Source organism: Rhinolophus sinicus, chromosome 16 (assembly GCF_057876585.1).
Source record: "Rhinolophus sinicus isolate RSI-liver-muscle chromosome 16, RSI-T2T, whole genome shotgun sequence".
In the NCBI taxonomy this organism is placed as follows: domain Eukaryota; kingdom Metazoa; phylum Chordata; class Mammalia; order Chiroptera; family Rhinolophidae; genus Rhinolophus; species Rhinolophus sinicus.
Window position 1 is genome coordinate 116,762,702 of NC_142516.1, and position 20,111 is coordinate 116,782,812.

The 20,111-nt window shown below is 38.6% G+C and overlaps 1 protein-coding gene across 1 annotated transcript; it reads right to left on the minus strand.

Annotated features, from left to right (window-relative positions):
* Positions 1 to 1,165: 1,165 nt before the first annotated feature.
* Positions 1,166 to 14,528, minus strand: CCDC110 (coiled-coil domain containing 110). The gene is made up of 7 exons (XM_088793274.1): positions 13,979 to 14,528; positions 6,359 to 6,414; positions 6,044 to 6,109; positions 4,728 to 4,832; positions 4,570 to 4,629; positions 1,768 to 3,887; positions 1,166 to 1,211 (listed from the first exon to the last, which is right to left on the minus strand). Exons 1-7 carry the CDS (start codon positions 14,100 to 14,102, stop codon positions 1,166 to 1,168), a joined length of 2,577 nt encoding a protein of 858 aa, XP_088649400.1. The 5' UTR covers positions 14,103 to 14,528.
* Positions 14,529 to 20,111: the final 5,583 nt, after the last annotated feature.

Below are 20,111 nucleotides of genomic sequence, written 5' to 3' on the forward strand. Positions count from 1 at the left end.
ACATTTGAGAACTTATATAAAATGTACAAATTTGTCAAAACATACAAATGATGATCAAAACTGACTCAAGAAGAAATAGAAAATCTGAATAGTTCTATATCTATTCATGAAATTGATTTTGCAATGTAATGTAAAACCTTCCCATTTAGAAGACTTGAGGCCCTCGGGTGAATTCTATTCCGTATTTAAGGAGGAGATAATATCAATAGTAGCAATCCTATACTAATCCTTTCAGAAAATAGAGGAGGAGGGGATACTTCCCAACACATTTTATGACTCCAGATTTTCCTGGTACCAAAACCAAATAAAGACATTAAAAGAAAATAATATAGAGGCCAATATCCTTCTGAATATAGAAGAAATCCCTAACAAAATATTATCAAATTGAACCCAGGAGTCTATATTAAAATAGAGTTATTCCAGCAAAGCAAGGTTGGTATAATGTTTCAAAATTAATCAATGTAATTACCATATTAGCAGATTAATGGAGAAAAAACACACACGATCACCTCAATAAATGCAGAAAAAGCATTTGATAAAATTTAACAAGTTTATTTATATAGCGAGGAGCCTTGGGAGATACAGATAGTATTTTCCTCTGGAGCAAAGGGCAGATTTGTTTTCAGCCTTGGAAGCTAGAGATAGTATCTCCTGTGGAGCAAGGGCAGGTGTGCTAGCTGTTCTGTACAAATAAAGGTAATGTTTCCATCTAGAGCAAAGGGCAGGCATGCTTACTGCACTTATAAAAGATTTGGGTTCCCTAAACTTAGAGTTCTCTCCTGGAATGTAACTGTGTGGCCCTTTTCATGTTGCCTATAGGAATTGGGGCTTGGAGAACTGATGCAAAAATGCTAATACTCTGGCTATTGCTGTTGCTGTGAGTAACAAACTGTCCTTTATCTCCGACCCAGGAGTCTCAAGTGTTCCACTAGAACCCATGAAACTGTGTTAGCCTAACATATTAGCTTACAAGGTGGGTAAAATCTCAGACTGTTCACAGTTCTTGAATATACATATATATATAATCTCTCATTCCAATTTCTAATTAAAAAAATTAGTCTAATCAATTACAGGGTAATTGTAGTCATATGTCAAAGTTAATTTAAAATTATTTTATGGGGAAAAGTATTTAGACAAAGGATTTTGAAACAGTAATTTTAGAAATTTATTTACATATCTTGGAGGGAAGCAATTGATACAGTTTACTTTTACTTGGAATTCCTGGAAAAAAAGAAGGATTGTTTTTAAGGTGGGAGTGCTAAGTTACTTCAGAAAAATAATAGTTAAAAAGAAAATAACCTTGCTCCCTCCCAAAGTTGCTTTGTGCATATACAATGTGTAGAAATAATATAAATAAAATAACATGAATTTTATCAAAAAAAGCAAAATCCCTAAATAATTCCACTATGTAATAAATTGTATACAAATCTTACAAAACTAAATTGTGTTCATCTTAAAAGTTGCCTTCTTTTTACTGTCCTCTGTCTAGTGCCCAATAGGCTACACACATGGGTGTCCAAACTGCGGCCCGCGGGCCAACTGCAGCCCATGATCCATTGTTAATTGGCCCACAGCAAATTCCAAAAATATATTTAGTTTACTTAAATAAACCAGGTGAGGCAATATGTACTTCACCTCAAGTGAGTGGCCCGGCTGTTTGTGTATTTTACCACATGTGGCCCTTGGTGAAAAAACGTTAAAAAAAGTTTGGACACCCCTGGGCTACAGGAATCTTAAATACGTCTCTACTAATCCACCACAATATACATACCTTTCAAATCAGGAGCTAAAGGCCTATTCCTGGGATTAGAGGTGTCTTCATAAGTATCATAGTTGTCAAAATGGAATTTCTCTCTTCTTGAAACGTAACCAGTTTTTGATAGGTCACTATGTTGACCACAGATTTTTTCACTTAGATTTAAATATTCCCTTTGAAGATTCCGCATCTCAAACTCCAAGGTATCCCTTTCATTCTCTATACTTCTTACATAGTTTTCTAAAAGTATTTTGTCTTCTGCAAGTCTGCTGATGCTGTTTTCAAATTTTATATTTTCTTGACTATGCTTTTTCAGTTCTTCTTTTAGAATCTGATTATCTGCTTTAATTTCCATTACCATTTTTGATAACATTTCACATTCATTGCCCATTTCAGATAAACTATTCTTATAAATACCTGCTTCTGATTTTGCATTTTTTATTTCCTTCAAAAAATTTTCTTCTGCAGTGGATTGGTATGTTTTAATATTCTCAATTTGTCTTTCCATCATTTGTCTAGCAGCTGTAGATTCTTGTAATGTTGTTTCAAGATTAATTTTTTCATTTTTAGCTGTTTCTATTATTTGAAGAAATGCCTCTTGTTCAGTTTTTGCCAATCTTTCTTTCTCTTTTAGCTGCATTATCTCTAGCTTGTTTTCTTTTAGTTCATTTTCAAGTGAACTTTTTTCCTTTAGAAGCTGGTGTGTTTCTCTCTCTAACATTTCCTTTTCATCCTGTATTAATAGAAGATTTGTTTTCATTGATTCCATTTCTATACTCATTTGATTATTTTCATTATTGACAATGGTCATATCATTTTGAGTTTTGTGTTCCTTATCTTTTAGTTGATTGAATGTTTCTATCATTTGTTGCTTCTCCAAAGAAAGTTGACGATTTTTTTCCTCTAGAGTTTTATTTTGTCCTTGGAGAACATTGTATTTACTAATTATTTTTTTCAATTCTTTAAGACATTCTTTGCCATCTTCTTCTGTTTTAATTAATTTGGAGTGAAGAGTATTCTTTTCTTCAACCAAATTCTTAAGTTGCTTTTCATACATTTCAATTTTCTGTATCAGAGATTGTGTGGTAAAGACAAGAGGTTTTATTTTGGTCTTAAGGGCTAGATTTTCATTCTCTAGTTCTGTTACTTTTTTCTGTATCTGCATAGATTCTTTTAGGTAATTCTGTAAGTACTGAATTTTTGCAACACACTGCTCAGTAACAGAATTGACTTTGGATGTTTTCTCATTTTCAAATTTCATTGATCCTTGTTTTATTACAAATGGTTGCCTTTCTTTGTCTTTCATTTCATATTTTGTTGGGTCAAACGATGACTGTGTATGTCTTGGAACTCTGGAATGGAATTTTAAATCTGTAATATACTTGCCGGTGATAGGAATTTCTTTATTGTTTTTCTCATTCTTCTTTCCCCTGTGTGTTTCACTCTTAGATAATTTCTTACATTTCCTACAAAAATTCACATGGAATTTTGACACTGTTTCCCTGAGTGGAAGTAATTTGTTTACTAATGCCTCTAATTCGGAAATTCTCTTTGATTTTATATCTTCATTTAAATTATTTTCTATATTTTCTTCCTTGATAAAATTAATTTTTTCCTTGTGAATGGGGGACAGGTCATATTTACTATTACTCTGAACATTTGTATCAATTTTTAAAGTATGAAGTTCATTTGTAAGTGCCAGCTCCCTGTCATGTGACTTTTGAAGCTCTTCCTTCATCTGTTTGATAGAATGGCAAATATTATCTAAATTTTCACAAAATCCATTCTTGAGAAAAGGCACAGTAATTTTGGATTTATCCAGAATTACTGTATCAGCTTGAGACATCACATTTTGAGGTGCATTAGGTACAAAACTATAAAGGTTATTATAATTCTTCAATATGTCAGAATTTTCTGAAGGGTTCATAATTATGCCTGAAGCCGAATTATCTGTTGAAGTTCTTAGAGTTAACATATCCTTGAACTGTATCTGGGATGGAATATTTATACCTTGAGAGAGACTGTTAACATTATCGCTACTGAGTTTTTCTTCCATTGAGTGAAGAGTCTTGGAATCCTCAAAATGATGAATTTTCTCCATAGAAAGGATTTCTTCTTGATTCTCTATAGGCTAGTAACAATAAAAAGCACACTATAAATGTACTATCATTTGCCACATGACCAGCAAATTAAGATAATATTTTGTGGAGGGTTTATTTTTGCATGCAAACGGACATTTCATTCATTTATACAGCAAAGAAGCAAAACAAGCATGATTCATTTTCTACAGAAAATAGAACAGTTGAGATCTGTAACTCTGGTCTTCACAGTTTGCTTAGAAATTGTACTTATGTCCTTAGGGGGTGAGATACATGGGCCAACCCTTCAATTTCAGAAATAGAAATTTAGCACCTCTCAAGAGACCATCATAGATAGTTGGGAAAGACAGAAGCAATAGCTGAAATGGAAGTTTAAGGAAAATGAATATTTCCACTTCTGGGCTATTTGTCAACCTTAGCTTGCATTCCTAGGGTCAGATGATTCTAGGGCTGTGACTATCCTGGGAATGTGGGTTCTAATCAGTGTAGACACAGTGTCTCTAGTTTGGACCTTTTCTAGGGAATTCACAGGTCAAAGTCAAACCTCTAAGTAGAAAAACTCGTAAGTGGACAGATAGGCTAGAAAAACTGCCTTGTATTTCATTTACTTGGTAATCTAGGCATCTGGACTAAGTCAAATACTGCCCCCTCCCCCCACTGCGCACACTCTCCTAAGGGAAACGTGATGTTGCAGAAGTACAGAGGTAAACGCACATCTTTCAGGGTTTTCAGGACAGGAATTTCCTTATTTTCATGTCTTACAGTCCAATCACCCTATGAAGAAGAGGAAAATGTAAAGTTGAAGATAAATTGGTTGTAGTAACATTTTTGAAGTACTGAAGTAGAGAATGATTTTGTACAGAATAACATACCTTTTCAATGTGTGCATTGAATACTAGGTTTTTTCCTGAGCTAAACTGTGGATTTTCTACTTCAATAATACTTTTGTTCAATATTTCACTGATTTCAGACTGTACCTTTAACAGATAAATTGAGAATATTAGATGTGAGTTCAGATTTTTAAACTTACGAATGTACAGGAGTAATAGATACTATAACTAAAAAATAACTTTAAATTTCCTGCACATAAAAATTCTCTATCACATAAAATATACACGCACTTAATTTATTGTAATCTCTATAATTAAAGGAATCTTTAAGAAAATCATGCCTTTATTACGTGACTATAAAACCAAAGCCTTAATTTAGGAAAACAAAATTTTATGAAGTATATTCAAATAATTTTAAACATTTGATTTTTGCATTGTTGAATACATGAGAGATCTTTGTTCTCTGACATCAAAATGAAATCTACTCTGTCACCCTCAGGAGTTTCTCTTTTCTTCCCATTTCCCTGCAATTGCTTCTAATACAAGAATTATTTGGATGAAGTTTATATCCGGTCTTTAGTGAATATGTGTTGTTACACAGCCCCAATACTCATACCCTAACCTTCTCTTAACCCTACCTTATAATTTCTTCTGGATAAAGTCCATGTGCCTTTGATGGCACTGATCCCACTTCTAGCTCTAGGGGTAGCAGATGCCTCAGAGCTGACCAGTCAGAGCCCCGCCTCCCTTTGAACAGTGATTGGTTCAAGCATTGCATGTGACCCAATTTGGGGCAGTCAGAATTAGGCCAAGAACCTCAGTATAAACTGTTAAGAGATAAAAGCATGGTATCTTCTATGACTGGAACCCAGAAGGATAAAGGCCTGGACCTTCCAGCAGCCCTTTTGCCACCACGTAGAGCCCGAGAATCCATTCCTGTGGAAAGCAGAACCAAGATACGGAGTGCGACTGGTTCCTTGATGCAATGAGTCCTGATCGCATGGATTAAGCCATCCCCAAATAAAAAATCCCTAGGGTTTTCAGTTACCTGAGCTAATAAATCACACTTTTTTCCTTAGTCAGTTTGGGTTAGATTTTATAATAAGAGTCCCTATTTGTAGACTATAGCTAGGTAACACTTTAAACGTGTTTTGAAAAATCAATGAGTGCTATTTCTTTTTGTCTCATACCCAAATATAGGTATAACAATATAGTTTTCTCCAAATTTTGAGCCTAGAAAATGTTGCTGCCTCTATTTTATTACATTTTATGTCAACTAGTCAATTAGTGATCATCAGCATGTGGGACGATATCCTTAAATGTATATATTTCCTATGTATATATCAAATGAAACATACCATGCTGACATTCTGCAAAGTCTGTATTCGGAGAGCCTGAAATGATTCCAGTTGATGCTGAAGGGCCTATGACAACATTAAACAAGGCATGGGATTGAGTATTTTTAGGTAGGTGAACACACACTTGAATTATGATTTTTTTCTATCCCTGAAGTTGCCAATTACCAGAAAGGATGACTGACATTCTTGCTAACTTTCCAATGCATTTTCATGAAGATTTTGGTGGAAAACCCATGTGCATTTAGGAAGTATTTCTTCTGAATAAGATCAGCCTTTACACAAGTTTTCAGAGAAAATAAAATGAAATATACTCACTTTTAATGCTGATTGTGGTTGAATTTGATTTTCTGATTCTGATATGCAGTCATATTCTAGAAAGTAAAATTGAACAAACATGTGATTTAATTCTTAAGTTTTATTTTTAAACAACTGTAATGGAAAGCAATCTCCTAATTTTCTTGGATAGTGAGAGGAAGACAATGAGAATCTTGATGTTCACATGAGGGAGAACCTAATGCTAGTCACATAATAAGTTTAAGAACTAATTTTCACTTGACTTAAAATATCTACTTTAGGTTGTGATCGTGGTTTTACTTTTACAATAAACCATTAACTTATAATGCCAAACTTGAAACTCTCACTCAAATGTCATTTTCTGGGATATAATATATATATGTGTGAGTGTGTGTGTGTGTGTATTCATATATGGATATGTATATTCATATATGGATATATATATATATATATTCATATATATGTGTGTAAAAAAAGAAATCCTCATGTTATAAGAAGACCCTTGGCAAACTACTGTACGGGTCTCAGTGTGTATGAAACAGCCATGTGATGCTTTTCCTCCTTATCATCGAAACAAGTTGGATTAACAGAGTGTAATTTTTGTCATGCTGTTAGTGAAGTATTACAAAGAGGCATGAGTTTCTTCCTAGAAAGTAGATTATAGATCTGTAGCAGCAGAGAGACTATATAATGTTGGCAAATTTCTTGACCTATATCCCTCTTTGTCCAAATATTTGACTACTTGCTTACTTTGTAATTTTTATTAAAGAGTTTAAAAAACATTCAATGTCCTGAATGAAATGAGAGTTAGAATAGAATGTGCCCCTAGGCTGGCAATTTCTGTCCTAAGAGAAGGTTTTGAAGGAGGTCAGCACTTCTTCTCCTTTGGAATGACAGTCTGCCAGATTGCCAGCTATTATAGAAGCTGGTTGAAAAGTATAATAATTCCCACCCCCACCCCACACTCTCTGTCATCTGGCCCTGATTGCTGAGAGGGCAGCTCTGGTTCAGAGCCTCGGGCCACTGAAGAATCCCATCTTCATCAGCGGACAGGAAGGCACAGCAAAGCCATCTTACTGAGAGTAAAATGGGAGTCTGAAACGTTCATCTCAGAGAGAGAAAAAAAATTTAAGCGAGGTTTGGACCAGTGCAGCAAAGCTTTTCGGACTCAAAGTTTTTTGGACTCTAAAAGAACGTCTTCTAATGAACTCAAAAAGATCAAACTGCAAATCAAAAAGAATGTATTACCTAGAATTACACCACGCAGAACTAACTTGTTAATTTTATGTGCACACCCTTTCCTATGCATATATGTGGAAAAAATAGAAATGATTTTAGAATAATGGGATCATATTATACATAATACTTTTAAATAAATAGCATTAAATTTACATTTTAATAGAATGAAAACTGCAAATATTGCTAGGATTCAGATTTTTTTTTTCACTACATGAGAGATTATTTCCTATAAGATCACTCTAAACTAATAAAAATATAATGAAAACGATTAAGGGATTGGAATTTTAATGTTTTTTTAAATAACATACAATTCTATTGTATTCAGTGTTGATTTACTCCCTGCCAAGGAAGGGAGTAAATTATGAGAAAATTAGCATTATACTCCCTCCCACAGCTACCCCCCACTTTTCATGATATTTGCTAGCTATATTATTTTCACACTGTGAAGTTTTATGGTGTTTAATTTTGTTCTGTAACCATAATTTCCAGAAAGCTATTTAACCCAAAGATTAGTGTATTATTATTGTAATCATTTCAGCCTTCGACTTTATTCTTTTCCTTTCTTTCTTTTTTTCTTTTTTTTTTTCTTTTTGGAAAAGAGGATAGTTTATTAAAAATAAGGAGTGAAGAGTCGCAGCTCTCGGAAAGAGAGGGAGTCATGACTGGGTTGCCCCGACTTTATTCTTAATGGATTTACTGTTCAAAATTCCGTCTCCTTCGTGCACCTATAGCAACAGCCTCCCTTTTCTGCACAGATTTCCTTTGTCTCTTTAGAAGGACTTGCAAGTTCAAGGCTAAATACAGAATTCCTTTTGCTAACACCAATGAAGAAATATGGAGCCAAAAGGAATCTAAAGGCTTAGTCAAGGGATTTAGTAAATCAATGTTTTCTTTTTCTTTCTTTTTTTTTTTTTTTTAAGATTTTTTTATTGGGGAAGAGGAACAGGACTGTATTGGGGAACAGTGTGTACTTCCAGGACTTTTTTCCAAGTCAAGTTTTTTTGTTGTCCTTTCAATCTTAGTTGTGGAGGGCGCAGCTCAGCTCCAGGTCCAGTTACGTTGCTGGATGCAGAGGGCGCAGCCCACCATCCCTTGCAGGAGTCGAAACCGGCAACCTTGTGCTTGAGAAGATGGGCTCCAACAAACTGAGCCATCTGGGAGCTCAGCGGCAGCTCAGCTGAAGGTGCTGTGCTCAATTTTAGTTGCAGGGAGCACTGCCCACCATCCCTTGCGGGACTCGAGGAATTAAACTGGCAACCTTGTGGTTGAGAGCCCACTGGCCCATGTGGGAATCGAACCGGCAGCCTTTGGAGTTAGGAGCATGGAGCTCTAAACTCCTGAGCCACGGGGCCGGCCCAGTAAATCAATGTTTTAAAATAAAGAACATGGGATTTATATGCTGCTTCTACATATATTTCTCTCCCTCCAGCTCTTCTTTTTTGACCATAGTATGTTACCATGATGCTGCTTTTCATGTGGCTCATGGGCAGCTTGAGCAACTCTGCTCAGTATTTGTTTTCTCTTGACGTCCTTCCCTGAGTCCCATTGGGCTAGCCCTCTGAGATACCGTTTCAGAGCCAGTGTATTTTCCTATGCATTTTTCTATGGCTCCAAAGTTAGGTGAGGGGACCTGGAGCAGGGAACATTTGTATCTGTGTGAAGCTGTTGTTGGAGGATGTGATCTTTGGTGTTGTATAGTTTGTTGTTGTTGTTCCCTGAGACTGTTAGAAACCTAGTGGGAGGTGTGTCCTATTTCCACAGGGAAATACTCTCTTGATGCGGGTGACCCCTCAATTCAGTATGGGATCCCAGAACTAGGGTTACCACATAGGATTGTGCAGGTTGTTCACTGCACAAGGAATACTGGCCGAAAAGATATGCGTGGGCTGACATTCATCCCGTACTCTGCTCCAATCAGTTATCTGCACCCTGCGTGGGTCTCCAGCCATCTAGAGTAGGGTGTACCCTGTCCTAATCCACACAAAGGCAACTTCATGGGCTGGTGGTAGCCCTGCCCCGAACCTTTTCTCTCCTCCGGGCAAAGTAAACATCTGTTGATCAGCCTATAGATTTACCCCTCTGTTCTAGCAGCAGCTCCTCTCTACCCACCCAAACTCCAATAATAGAAAGACACAGGTATTTCCTCAGTCTTTTTTGTTCACATTTTGGGGGTAGGGGATTAATGAGTATTTCCAGGATTTCGATTTGCTTTGTTGCTTCTGAAAGTCAGAGGCAGAGTTAGGGGCCAGGCTATAGTCAGCCAGAATCTTGTTTTTATCTTTGGCTTCCACTTTCTAATTTTATGACCTGAGGGGGTACCCCCTTCCTTCTTCAACTGCTGCTGTTGACATTTTTACTGGTTTCCTAGCATTTTTGTTGTTGTTGTTCATTTCATTTGGTTCTGGGTTAGGGGTTGGGGCGGTCCGGGACCTCGCTTGGCTCTAAAATCTCTACGTGAAAGTCCAGAATAATTATTATAAGTGAGTGACTTAGCCTTAAGTAATATTTCATGTTTTAGTGGTTCATTGCTTCAATGTCATTCATTGAGATATTGATATCCACTACGTGGTATGCCCTACTGTAGCTGCTGTAGACCCGGCCGTGACTAAGACAGCCCAGGTTCCTGCTCCCATGGGGCCTGCATTCTAAAGGAATAGACAGAATAAAAAGAGAAGCAAACAAAGAAATAAGATACTTTTAAATAGTGATTAAAAACAAAACAAAGAAAATTGGCTGATGTGACAGTGAGTGAGGATGGAGGCAGCACTGGAGAGGGTGGTTAGGAAACGCCTGTCTGGTATAGGAGGCTTCAGCTGGGACTCCTTGGGGAGAAGAAGGGGCCAGCCCTGTGAACATCTGTAGGAAGAAGTTGGAGCAGAGGAAACAGCTGAGTCCTGAAGCAGAAGACGTTAGCTGTGTTTGCAGAACAGAAGGAAAGCCAATATGTCTGCTGATGGGAGAACAATATGATAAGTCAGTGGAGGAGATGGACTAGATTATGTCGGGTCTTGCAGGCCCACCTGAGGGGTTTGGCTTTTATTTTAAGTGAAATGGGATGCTTTGGAGGGTTTTAATCAAGAGAATGATTTGATTATGAAAAATGGTTGCAGGTCACTCGACTGCATGATAATGGATGACAAGGTGGCAATTGCAGGACTATTGCAACAATCCAAGTGAGAGATAAAGGTATCTTGGACTAGAATGGCAGTGGGGCAACGGAGAAAAATAGGTGGATTCATACTGTGCTTTGGAGGTAAAGTCAGCAGCATTGCTAGAGGATTAGATGTGGCCAGGAGACAAGAATGAAGGCTGATCCTTAGGGTTTTGGTGAGCGCAGATGTATGAATGATGATGTTGTTTACCGAAACAGAAAAGAATGGAGTAAGAACATATTTTAGGGAAAACACTTTTAGATGTGTCCAAGTTCTCTGTTAGACATCAACGTGTCTGTCCAAGTGTCTGCCTGCCAACAGGCAGTTGGGTATTCCGGTCTCTGGTTCCGGGGAGTGGTTAGAACACTGTGTTGGACAACATGGACACCACTGCCGGCCTGGACGGGGCAGTTTCTGTGCAGTGACCGGTGCAGAGACCGAATGAAGCGACTTGAGAAGACAATGGAATGTGAAGATATGTTCAGCATTGAGTATGGGCAAATCTTTCGAGTTTTACTGTGGAAAGGAATAGGGCGTCCAGTGGAATAGAGTGCACGTTGGAAGAAGGTTAAGAAGGATGTTATTAACCGTGGGAGATTCTAACATGCCTGTTTGCTGCTGAACCCTATAGTATAAAGGGAAAAGAAAAATAATTCTGGAGAATGAGAGGCTAATTGTGGAAGCTGAGTGCTTACGATTTCCAAGAGCGAGAGGATCTGGAGGAAATGATCTTTGATTGAGCAGGGACAACCCTTCCATATAAACGGAGAAGGAGAATATGGGTGCCCAGTGAAGTCGGTTAACACATTTGAAGGCTGAGGGTGAGGGAGTTTGGGTCTGATTTCTTCCATTTTTTTCATATTGCGTGAGATCATGTTACAAGTTGAGAGGTAGTGGTGAGAGGTGTTGGAGATTTGAGGAGACAAGAAGAGTGAAATAGTTATCTTGGAGAGGGTTTGCAAAAACATTTTGTGGGAAATAAAGTAAGTTTTCCAAATAGCATTGAGGTCCAGGGTAAGACTCAGAAGTGAGTGGTTTTCTCAGATGATTCAGTGAAGACGCAGGGTAGGCAGAGAGTTGGATTTTTCTATTTTTAAAAGCTATTAAAATAATATTTTTATTTTTTATGAGTTTCAGAGACATTGGCTGCTACTTATTCACAAAGGAAAGAAAATTTTAAAATTCAGCAATATTGAAAAAGCCACATAGAATTATATGATTCTAGAATTAGAAGGGAAATTATCAAAGATTCACAGGAGAGAGAACACAATCATGTGTCACTATTTTTTAAGTCCCTGCTAAATTTACAATATTGGAAAGTATACAGACAAAGTGGAAGATTAGGTCCCAGCCTTGAAGAAGCTTATACTCTTGGGAATGCAAGAAATATTATTCATATTATATTAAATTCTCTAGCTGTTTCATATTTAAGAGTTGGAAGTGAAAAACAAGATACTTACCAGTGGAATGACTTCTGAGGTGACTAAGTAAAGATATGGGAAATTTAGTCTGTAGCTTGCAGAAGATTATGTCATATTCAGTGTAGTATAAGGGCACACCTATAGCTAACAGACCACGAAGAACAAATGAGTTTTAAAAATGCGAAAGATTTAATGTGATCTGAAGAGACTCTGTAGGCAAAGCTTTACAATTCTCATGTTCAAACCATGAGTCTTGCTGTGGCAATTCAGATTCATTCCTAGAAGCACCTCTTTCACAAAGCTTTATAAGATGTGGCACGATCTGCACGAGGCATTGTTGTGTGAACTACAGGCTTGAATCCTGGAGTTACCACACACTTGCTGTGAGGGATGATTCCATCAATGTTTAGTGCATGGCACATAGTACAGGCTCAATAAATATTTAATCATTACTGCAGAGGCAAGGACATTATCAATATGATGATGATTCCGTAAATTTAAAATTTCCAATTGAGATGGAGAGGAGGACGGCTGCTCAAAACTCTCCAATGTGTCCCATTTTGCTGAGAATAAAACCCCAGATCCTTACATGGCACTACCACGCCCACCTCCCCAGTTTCCTCTCAACCATCCTCCTACCATCTTCCTTACCATTCTGCCCCGGTCATACTGGCTGTTCCCCAGACATACCAGGCAGCTTTCCAGCTCAGGGTCTCTGCAGGTGCTGTTCTCTGCCTGGAATGCTCATGCCCTAGAAATCTGCATCGATTACTCATTTACCTCTTCAGGTCTTCACTCAGATGTCACCTGATACATGAGGTCTCCTTCCATCCTATTTAAAATAGAATTGCATACTTCCCACCCACCTCTGAATCCATATACTCCCCGTCCCCTGTGCCTTACTTTTCCCTACAGGATTCACTCCCATCCTACACACAGTATCCTTTGTTCCCCCTCCCCCACTAGAAGGTAAGCTTCATGGGGGCAGGGAATTTGTGTATTTTGTTTACTGTTGGATCTCCAGCACCTAGGACAGTACTCACTCAAAAATATTTGTTAGATGAATGAATAGATGGATGGATGGATGAATGAGTGAATGAATGAAGGCTTGCATAGAACATGGACACTAGGAACAGCACACTAGACATCCTAAAGTTTGAAAGTATCTCTCACATCCCCATTCCAATAAATCGAGGGTTAATTAGGCTAACTACTTGTTCTTTTAAAATCAAAGAGACCTCAGAAATATTATATGACTTCTTAGAACTCTGCATTACTTATGCAAATCAGGTCAATAGTCTGTTGGTTAGTACTCAGGAAATGGATCACTTGGTGACAATGAAGGGTAGATAGGAGAACAGAAAAAGTGGAGGGAACAAAGTCATATCTCCCAATTTCGCCTTTAGTTGTTGGCACCCTTGTCAGCGCCTGACATAGAAAATCTGCATCTGTCAGTTACTGAGTACCTGTCCTTGCTGGACCTTTTACTTGTAACCACCCTGCTTAATACTGGCTGTCACTTGCTACCTGTGTGACCTTGGGGAGTTCATTAACCTTTCTGTGCCTCAGCTTCCTCACTTGTAACATTGGGATAATGGTAGTACCTACTTTGTAAGGTTGTGAGATTAAACAAGTTTAAGTGCTGACAACAATATGTGGCACAAAGTAATGTGCTGTGTTAACTATTAGTGCCGTAATGACAGTTACTGGAAGTACCTATGTAACGGAAGCACACAAGTTGGGCCAGTGGAGTTAGGCAACATACCCGTTACCTGTAGTAAAACACAGAAATATCACTGCCATCGGATCCTTGGCCTTGGAGATTTTACCTGTTTCACTGCCACCACTTTCCTTTATCCCTTCAGGGGAATTTAGGATCTTGGACGCTGAAAGGAGAACGCAGTCAACTTCATCTCCTTCCTCAAGATGCTTTTCTGTAACAGAACCATACATGGTCTTTGGTTTTGTTGGAAGAAGGGAGGCCAGGCGTGGGGAGTCGGGATGCCGCGCCCTAAGCGGCCACTGGAGGGCATGCTAGAGCCATGTATCAGCGGCTGGACAGGGTGGCTGGGAGGCTGGAGGCAGGGCACAGGGAAGGAGGCAGCGCTTTTCTTCTCGGTATAAGCAGGGTGTGTGGCTAGTCCAGAAGATCGCACTCCAGAACGGACCCATCTTGGGGTGAAAGGGCCGGCGCCAGAGGAGGCTGCTACCTCCAGTACTCGTCCACTGCCCACGGGTCCCCCTCAAGGGACAGCCCCCCGCCCGGCGCTTACCCGGGCTCATTTCTGCTTCTTAAGCTTTCTTCCCAACTGCCTTCCCCTATGCATTCCTCTCAGCCGCTTCACGCCGGGGCAGCCCGTTGCCTGGTAACGGGGTGGCTGGGACGCCACCAGCGGATGCGGGGCACGCGGATGGGTGGGGGTGAGGAGTGGGAGGTGCGCGCTGAGGTCCGCGGTCCTGGGTCCGGGATGGGATGCTTGTCCCGCCAGAGCCGCGCCTGGGACAGCTACACGATGAGAATGTCCCACTCTTTGCTGTGCCCTCCCAAACCCAGGAGCAATCTCACTTGGGCCAGTTTTTCTCCCTGCGTCTTCCCTGATGATCCAGAAATTGATCTTTTTGTTGTTGTTGTATTAATTTTTATTTTAAATTTTTTAATTATATTTATTGGAGTGACATTAATAAGATTATATGGTTTCAAGTGTACCATTTCACATCATCTGTGTATTGCATTGTGTGTTCACCACCCAAAGTCAAGTCTCCTTCCGTCCCCATATAGTTGATCTCCTTTACTCTCCTCTACCTACCCCCTCCCTACACATCCCCTTTTCCCTTCTGGTAACCACCAGACTCCGAACTTGATCTTGATCAGAGTCTGACTTAACACAGCACCTGTCGGCCCAGAGTTGTGTAGAGAAAGGGGAATGTCTGGAGACAGCACCTGGGAACTTTTCCCTTTTTTCCTTATGACCAAGCATCGTTTTCTTTACTGTTTTATTCCTCTTATTTCAACCCATCCATCAGAGTAGTTTCAGCATTTGGGGATTTGAACTGCCCAACACTAATTTTGTGAAAGGACTTTTGCTTGCTGTGGTTAAAAGAAGACCCCCCTTATTTCCAATAATTAATTTAAAATAGCAATGTATTAAAATATACACATTGAAGCTGTTGCAGAGACGCCGTTATTCATTTGTCAAAGCACGCTAATTTCCTATGCACCTGGGTAAACCACTTGCAAAAGATGAATGTTGCCTTGGAAGCTGGAGCTCCTTCAGCTCAAGATTGATTGGCGTGGCCATAAGTCCGTCTTTGTGCTGCTCAGAAAATGGTGCTCTTTTAAGTAAAAGTTTTAAATGAGTATATATTATTTATTTTGCAATGACAGATATTACAGGTCGAATATAAAATACTTGAAAATTCAAATTTTTAGGTCATAGTAAGGAATTTAAAGTCATGATATGGTAGATGAGGGTAAAGGAGATCAAATATATGGTGATGGAAGGAGAACTGACTCTGGGCGGTGAACACACAATGGGATTTATAAAGGATGCAATACAGAATTGTACTCCTGAAATTTATGTAACTTTACTAACAATTGTCACCTCAATAAACTTTAATTAAAAAAAGTCATGATACAATTATTTACTATATAATAATTATATGGCTTGCTTTTATGGAAATGAAACTCTATGATAGTATCAATGTTTACTTGCTGTAATATCTTGTTTCCTACAGAAATGGTCTCTAGATCTGATAGTCTTCCTTGTGGCATTGTAGACAATTTCAATAAATTGTATTTTTGACCACTTATGTCCTCCACTGATGATTGATATTGACGAAGTTAACATTTTCTGGAGAGCTACAAAAGTTTTCAGCAATGTATCTATTAAATTACACTCTAAATAAACTGCAGTAATTTGAAGGGAGACTAGATAAAAAGCCACTACAGGATATCTCATCACTTCTAAATACATTGATGTGTATTTTATAAGGATATTCTTCAGCATAGTCATAGGTACAATATAGCCATTAAAATCTGGAAATTAGCATTGATACATTATTACCCTCTAATCCTCACACCCTACTCATTTCACTGGTTCTCCCAATAATGTCCTTTATAAAAGAAAAAGGATGCAATCCAAAATCTTGTGTCCATTTAGGTGTCATGACATGTCTCTTTACACTATCTCATGGACTCAGCATTTCCTATTTTATTCAGTGGGTTATAGTGGATTATCTTCTGTTGTGAATATGATTTCTAGTGTTGCTTAAATTTCCCTAATTGGGTCAGTGGGGGTTTCTTTAGCTGGCTTACGTGTACTTTGGACATGTCTCCGTCATGACTAGAGTACTTCTTCATTTTCTTGATATACCCAGATGTTCTAGGCTCATTCTATACTTTGCCTGCCCTAGCCCTGAAATCAGCCATTTCTCCAAAGATCTGCCTTGGTTTCTTTTAGAGGAAAATGGCTTTTAGAAGCCAGGGTGTGAGTGCTAAGCGTGCACAGAGCTGCTCCGAGGCCATCTTGGTGGATAGAGCTAGGGAATGGCTGTATGTGTATTTATGTACATAAACACATGCAAACACACATGCACATTCACATTCATATTTGTTTCTAGAGCTATTTATCTATATTGAGAACCATGAGTTCATGGTACCTCTAGTTCTAATATGACATCACAGTGTTCTTTCCAGTTTTCTCCCTTTCCGTGTTTATAATTTCTCTTAACAACGGGGAGAAAGTTGACTCCCATTATTCTTTTTTTTTTTAAATTTTATTTTATTAAATTTATTGGGGTGACAATTGTTAGTAAAATTACATAGATTTCAGGTGTACAATTCTGTATTACATCATCTATAAATCCCATTGTGTGTTCATCACCCAGAGTCAGTTCTCCTTCCATCACCATATATTCGATCCATTATTCTTTATACATGTATTTATTTATCTGAACAATGCCCTTGTAAATATCCACTTTGTTAATGTCAGTCTCTCACCATAGTCCCTACATGGATGCTTTTGTCATCACACTTGGGTTCCAGTACCCTGCACTGCCCCTTCCCTCCTACTCTGCTTAGACTCTGGACCTTATACTGTGTCTCCCTCCACCTAGACACACTCCTCACCCTTCTTGGGCTCTGTCACCCAATGCTGGGCCTCCTCTCTGGGTAGAAGACATGCACATCCTCCCTGGTCTCTGACACCACATATCAGCCAGTTCCAGGCAGGGCCACGCCCCTCACCCCACGGCTCTGCACACTGATGCCAGCGCTCTCCACACGGGGGCGCTCTCCTTCCCTTCCTTGGGATTGGACACCCAAAGTCCGCTTTTGCCAAGGTCATACAATAATTCTTTCATGCTTTTTAATAAGAGCTGTATTGTTTTACCTTTCATATTTAGATTTACTATTCATCTGCAATTGATTTTTATAGAGTGTGAGGTAGGTGTCAATATACATTTTTTTTTTATGATTATTGAATTGACTCACCATTTATTGTAAAGAACATACCAGCTCTGTACTTGAATATATTGTAAAATGTGTTTTTCTTCTCTGTGCTTTCATCCTACCTTCTTGACCCTAAAGTTCCTCATTGCCAAGTTTCTAAAGTCAAGTAAAATGGTTATTTACTTGCCAAGGACATATATAAGAATTAGATTAAAAGAGTAATATAATGAAATTTCCTTTAGACTTTCAAAATGGGGAAAACCCCATTCTCTTGTGTAAGACCACAAGAACCCTGGTCCACTTGAGAGTCTCTCAGGCTCTTTGGCTGCTGTTGGAAACTCAGTATCTTCTACAGCACTCGGATTTTTAATAGAAACAAAAGGTCAGTGATACTCAGAAAAATATGGCAAAAATATGCATTATACTTATTGGGGCCCACCTGTTCCTGCTCCCGTAACACTGAATGGTTGGTTCATTATACCATTTGAAATCAGTAAACAAAATCAAGATACTCAGGATGTTAAATGACCTTCCTTACTTAATGTAATTATTCTCCTAATAATTAAGCTATTAGTGAAATAGTCTCACTTATGGTGTTGAGAATTGTGGAACATTTTAATGAGAAAGGTCATTTTTCAAATTTGCAGGGGGAAGAACTGAAACATGGGAAAGTGTAGGAACTTTTTAGAAACTCTGTAACTGGTCAGTGCTAGACTTCCTGATTCTGAAACCCTGGTTTTACCTAAATCACTTTATTTTAATGTTTTTTTTTCCATAAATATTGTAGTTTGATGAGGCAGGACAATATTTCATTTAAATTTTACAAAAGTATAGCGGTAAATGTAGTTAATTATAGAGCTAAAAGTTTCTATTTCCTGAAATATTCAGCAGTACAACCTTCTCAATGTGATGAGACTGTTTCTATTTTATTCAGCCTCATATAAGGAGCAAATTATGTCAGGGGATATGCTTTCTCTGGTCACAACTGCCCTGGAAATGTTTGCTTTTTCTTTGATTGTGAAGTTCATTGCTAAAGGACAAAATTAAAATCCTAACTGCCAATTAAAAAAAGAAAATCTGTGAGTCACAATATTTCAAAATCTTCAAATAGTAGTTCCTCTTAAAGATCCACTTTCACCTGTTGACTAACAGCTGCAGATTCAAGAATCTGGAGCAAATTCAAGAGCACTGCACAAAAACAAGCTGTCAGATCTATTCTTAGCAGTGTATTACCAGACTAACATAGTGTAGGATTTTTTTAACTTCAGAAGGTCTATTTTTAAGCCTGAGATCGCAGGGATATCACTAAGCATAGCTGAGATCTATGGTAGTATGAGAAAGTGATCTAACTGCTCCTAGGATATATAATAAGTTTGGGCAATTGTCCTAAGGCTAGGGCTTTGGTCAGAAGCGGATGGATGTGCTAGTGACTTAGGAAGTCTTAGGTGGGTAGCAGACCTTCAGCAGCGCAAAGGTTTGATCCAAATGCAAACACCTCCATGCCTAGCCTTCTTTAAATTCCTTTAGTGTTCAAATAATTACATCTATGGAGAAGAATGAACCCCCAACTCACCAAAGGTAGTCACTAGCGTGGGATCTTAGGAAGCTGCTTGTTGCTTTAAGAGGAATGATTAATAGTCGTATGGTGGGGATATTGAGAAAGTGGAGTTGGTCTAACTCTAAGACGTTTGGTGTGCTAAAGGGATAGACATAGAGAAATACTCGTATCAAGGTAGCGTGAGAAGGAATAGCTTTTAGGGCAAGAGATAATTTCAGAAGGGAAGAGAGTATTTGAGCATGCTTGCAGACTGAGAAGAGTCAGTGACAGAGAGAGACTGAGTGGGAAAAATAAGTTCAAATGAGAACGTGAGAAATAGAGTGATGGACATGATTTGGACCAAGAAGACAGGGGACTAACAGTCTCTTTGCACATGTGCAGGTTTCATTCTGTACAAATGGTAGAAAGCTTTCTATCTGAGACTGAAGCAAATGGAAATACCCTTTCTCCGGCACAAGGCACTTAGGTCAAATAAGCGTTCTGTGAAGTTTACTGCGGGTGAGGAGGTTGATATGGATAGTAGTCTCTGTAGCCTCTTCTAAACTGAGGAGTCGTTAATTCAGCTCCCAATATGTGACCCCCTTCTTCCTGATGCTAAAGTGCTTTTCGGTTTTTGGTCACTAAATCAGCTGCACTGAGTCAGGCCACTTGGTCACACATTAATAATAGTAGTGCATTTCCCGTGCTGTAATAAATATACCATTAATGTGTACTTCCAACGGAGCTCATGAATTTGCAGTAATAAATCCTTGCTTGACTTCTACCGTGAGCCATGACATGAGTCAGAGGTGGTATCCATGACCATGGGACAGAATGAAACTTCCAAATTGAACCAAGAACCTGGCCACACTAAATGAAATGACCAGCCAGTTAACATTGATGAAAACAGTGTCAAGTAGAGATCAGTGACTGAGCTGGAAGAAGGCTCAGGGATCACCTAGTCCATCTCCTTCAT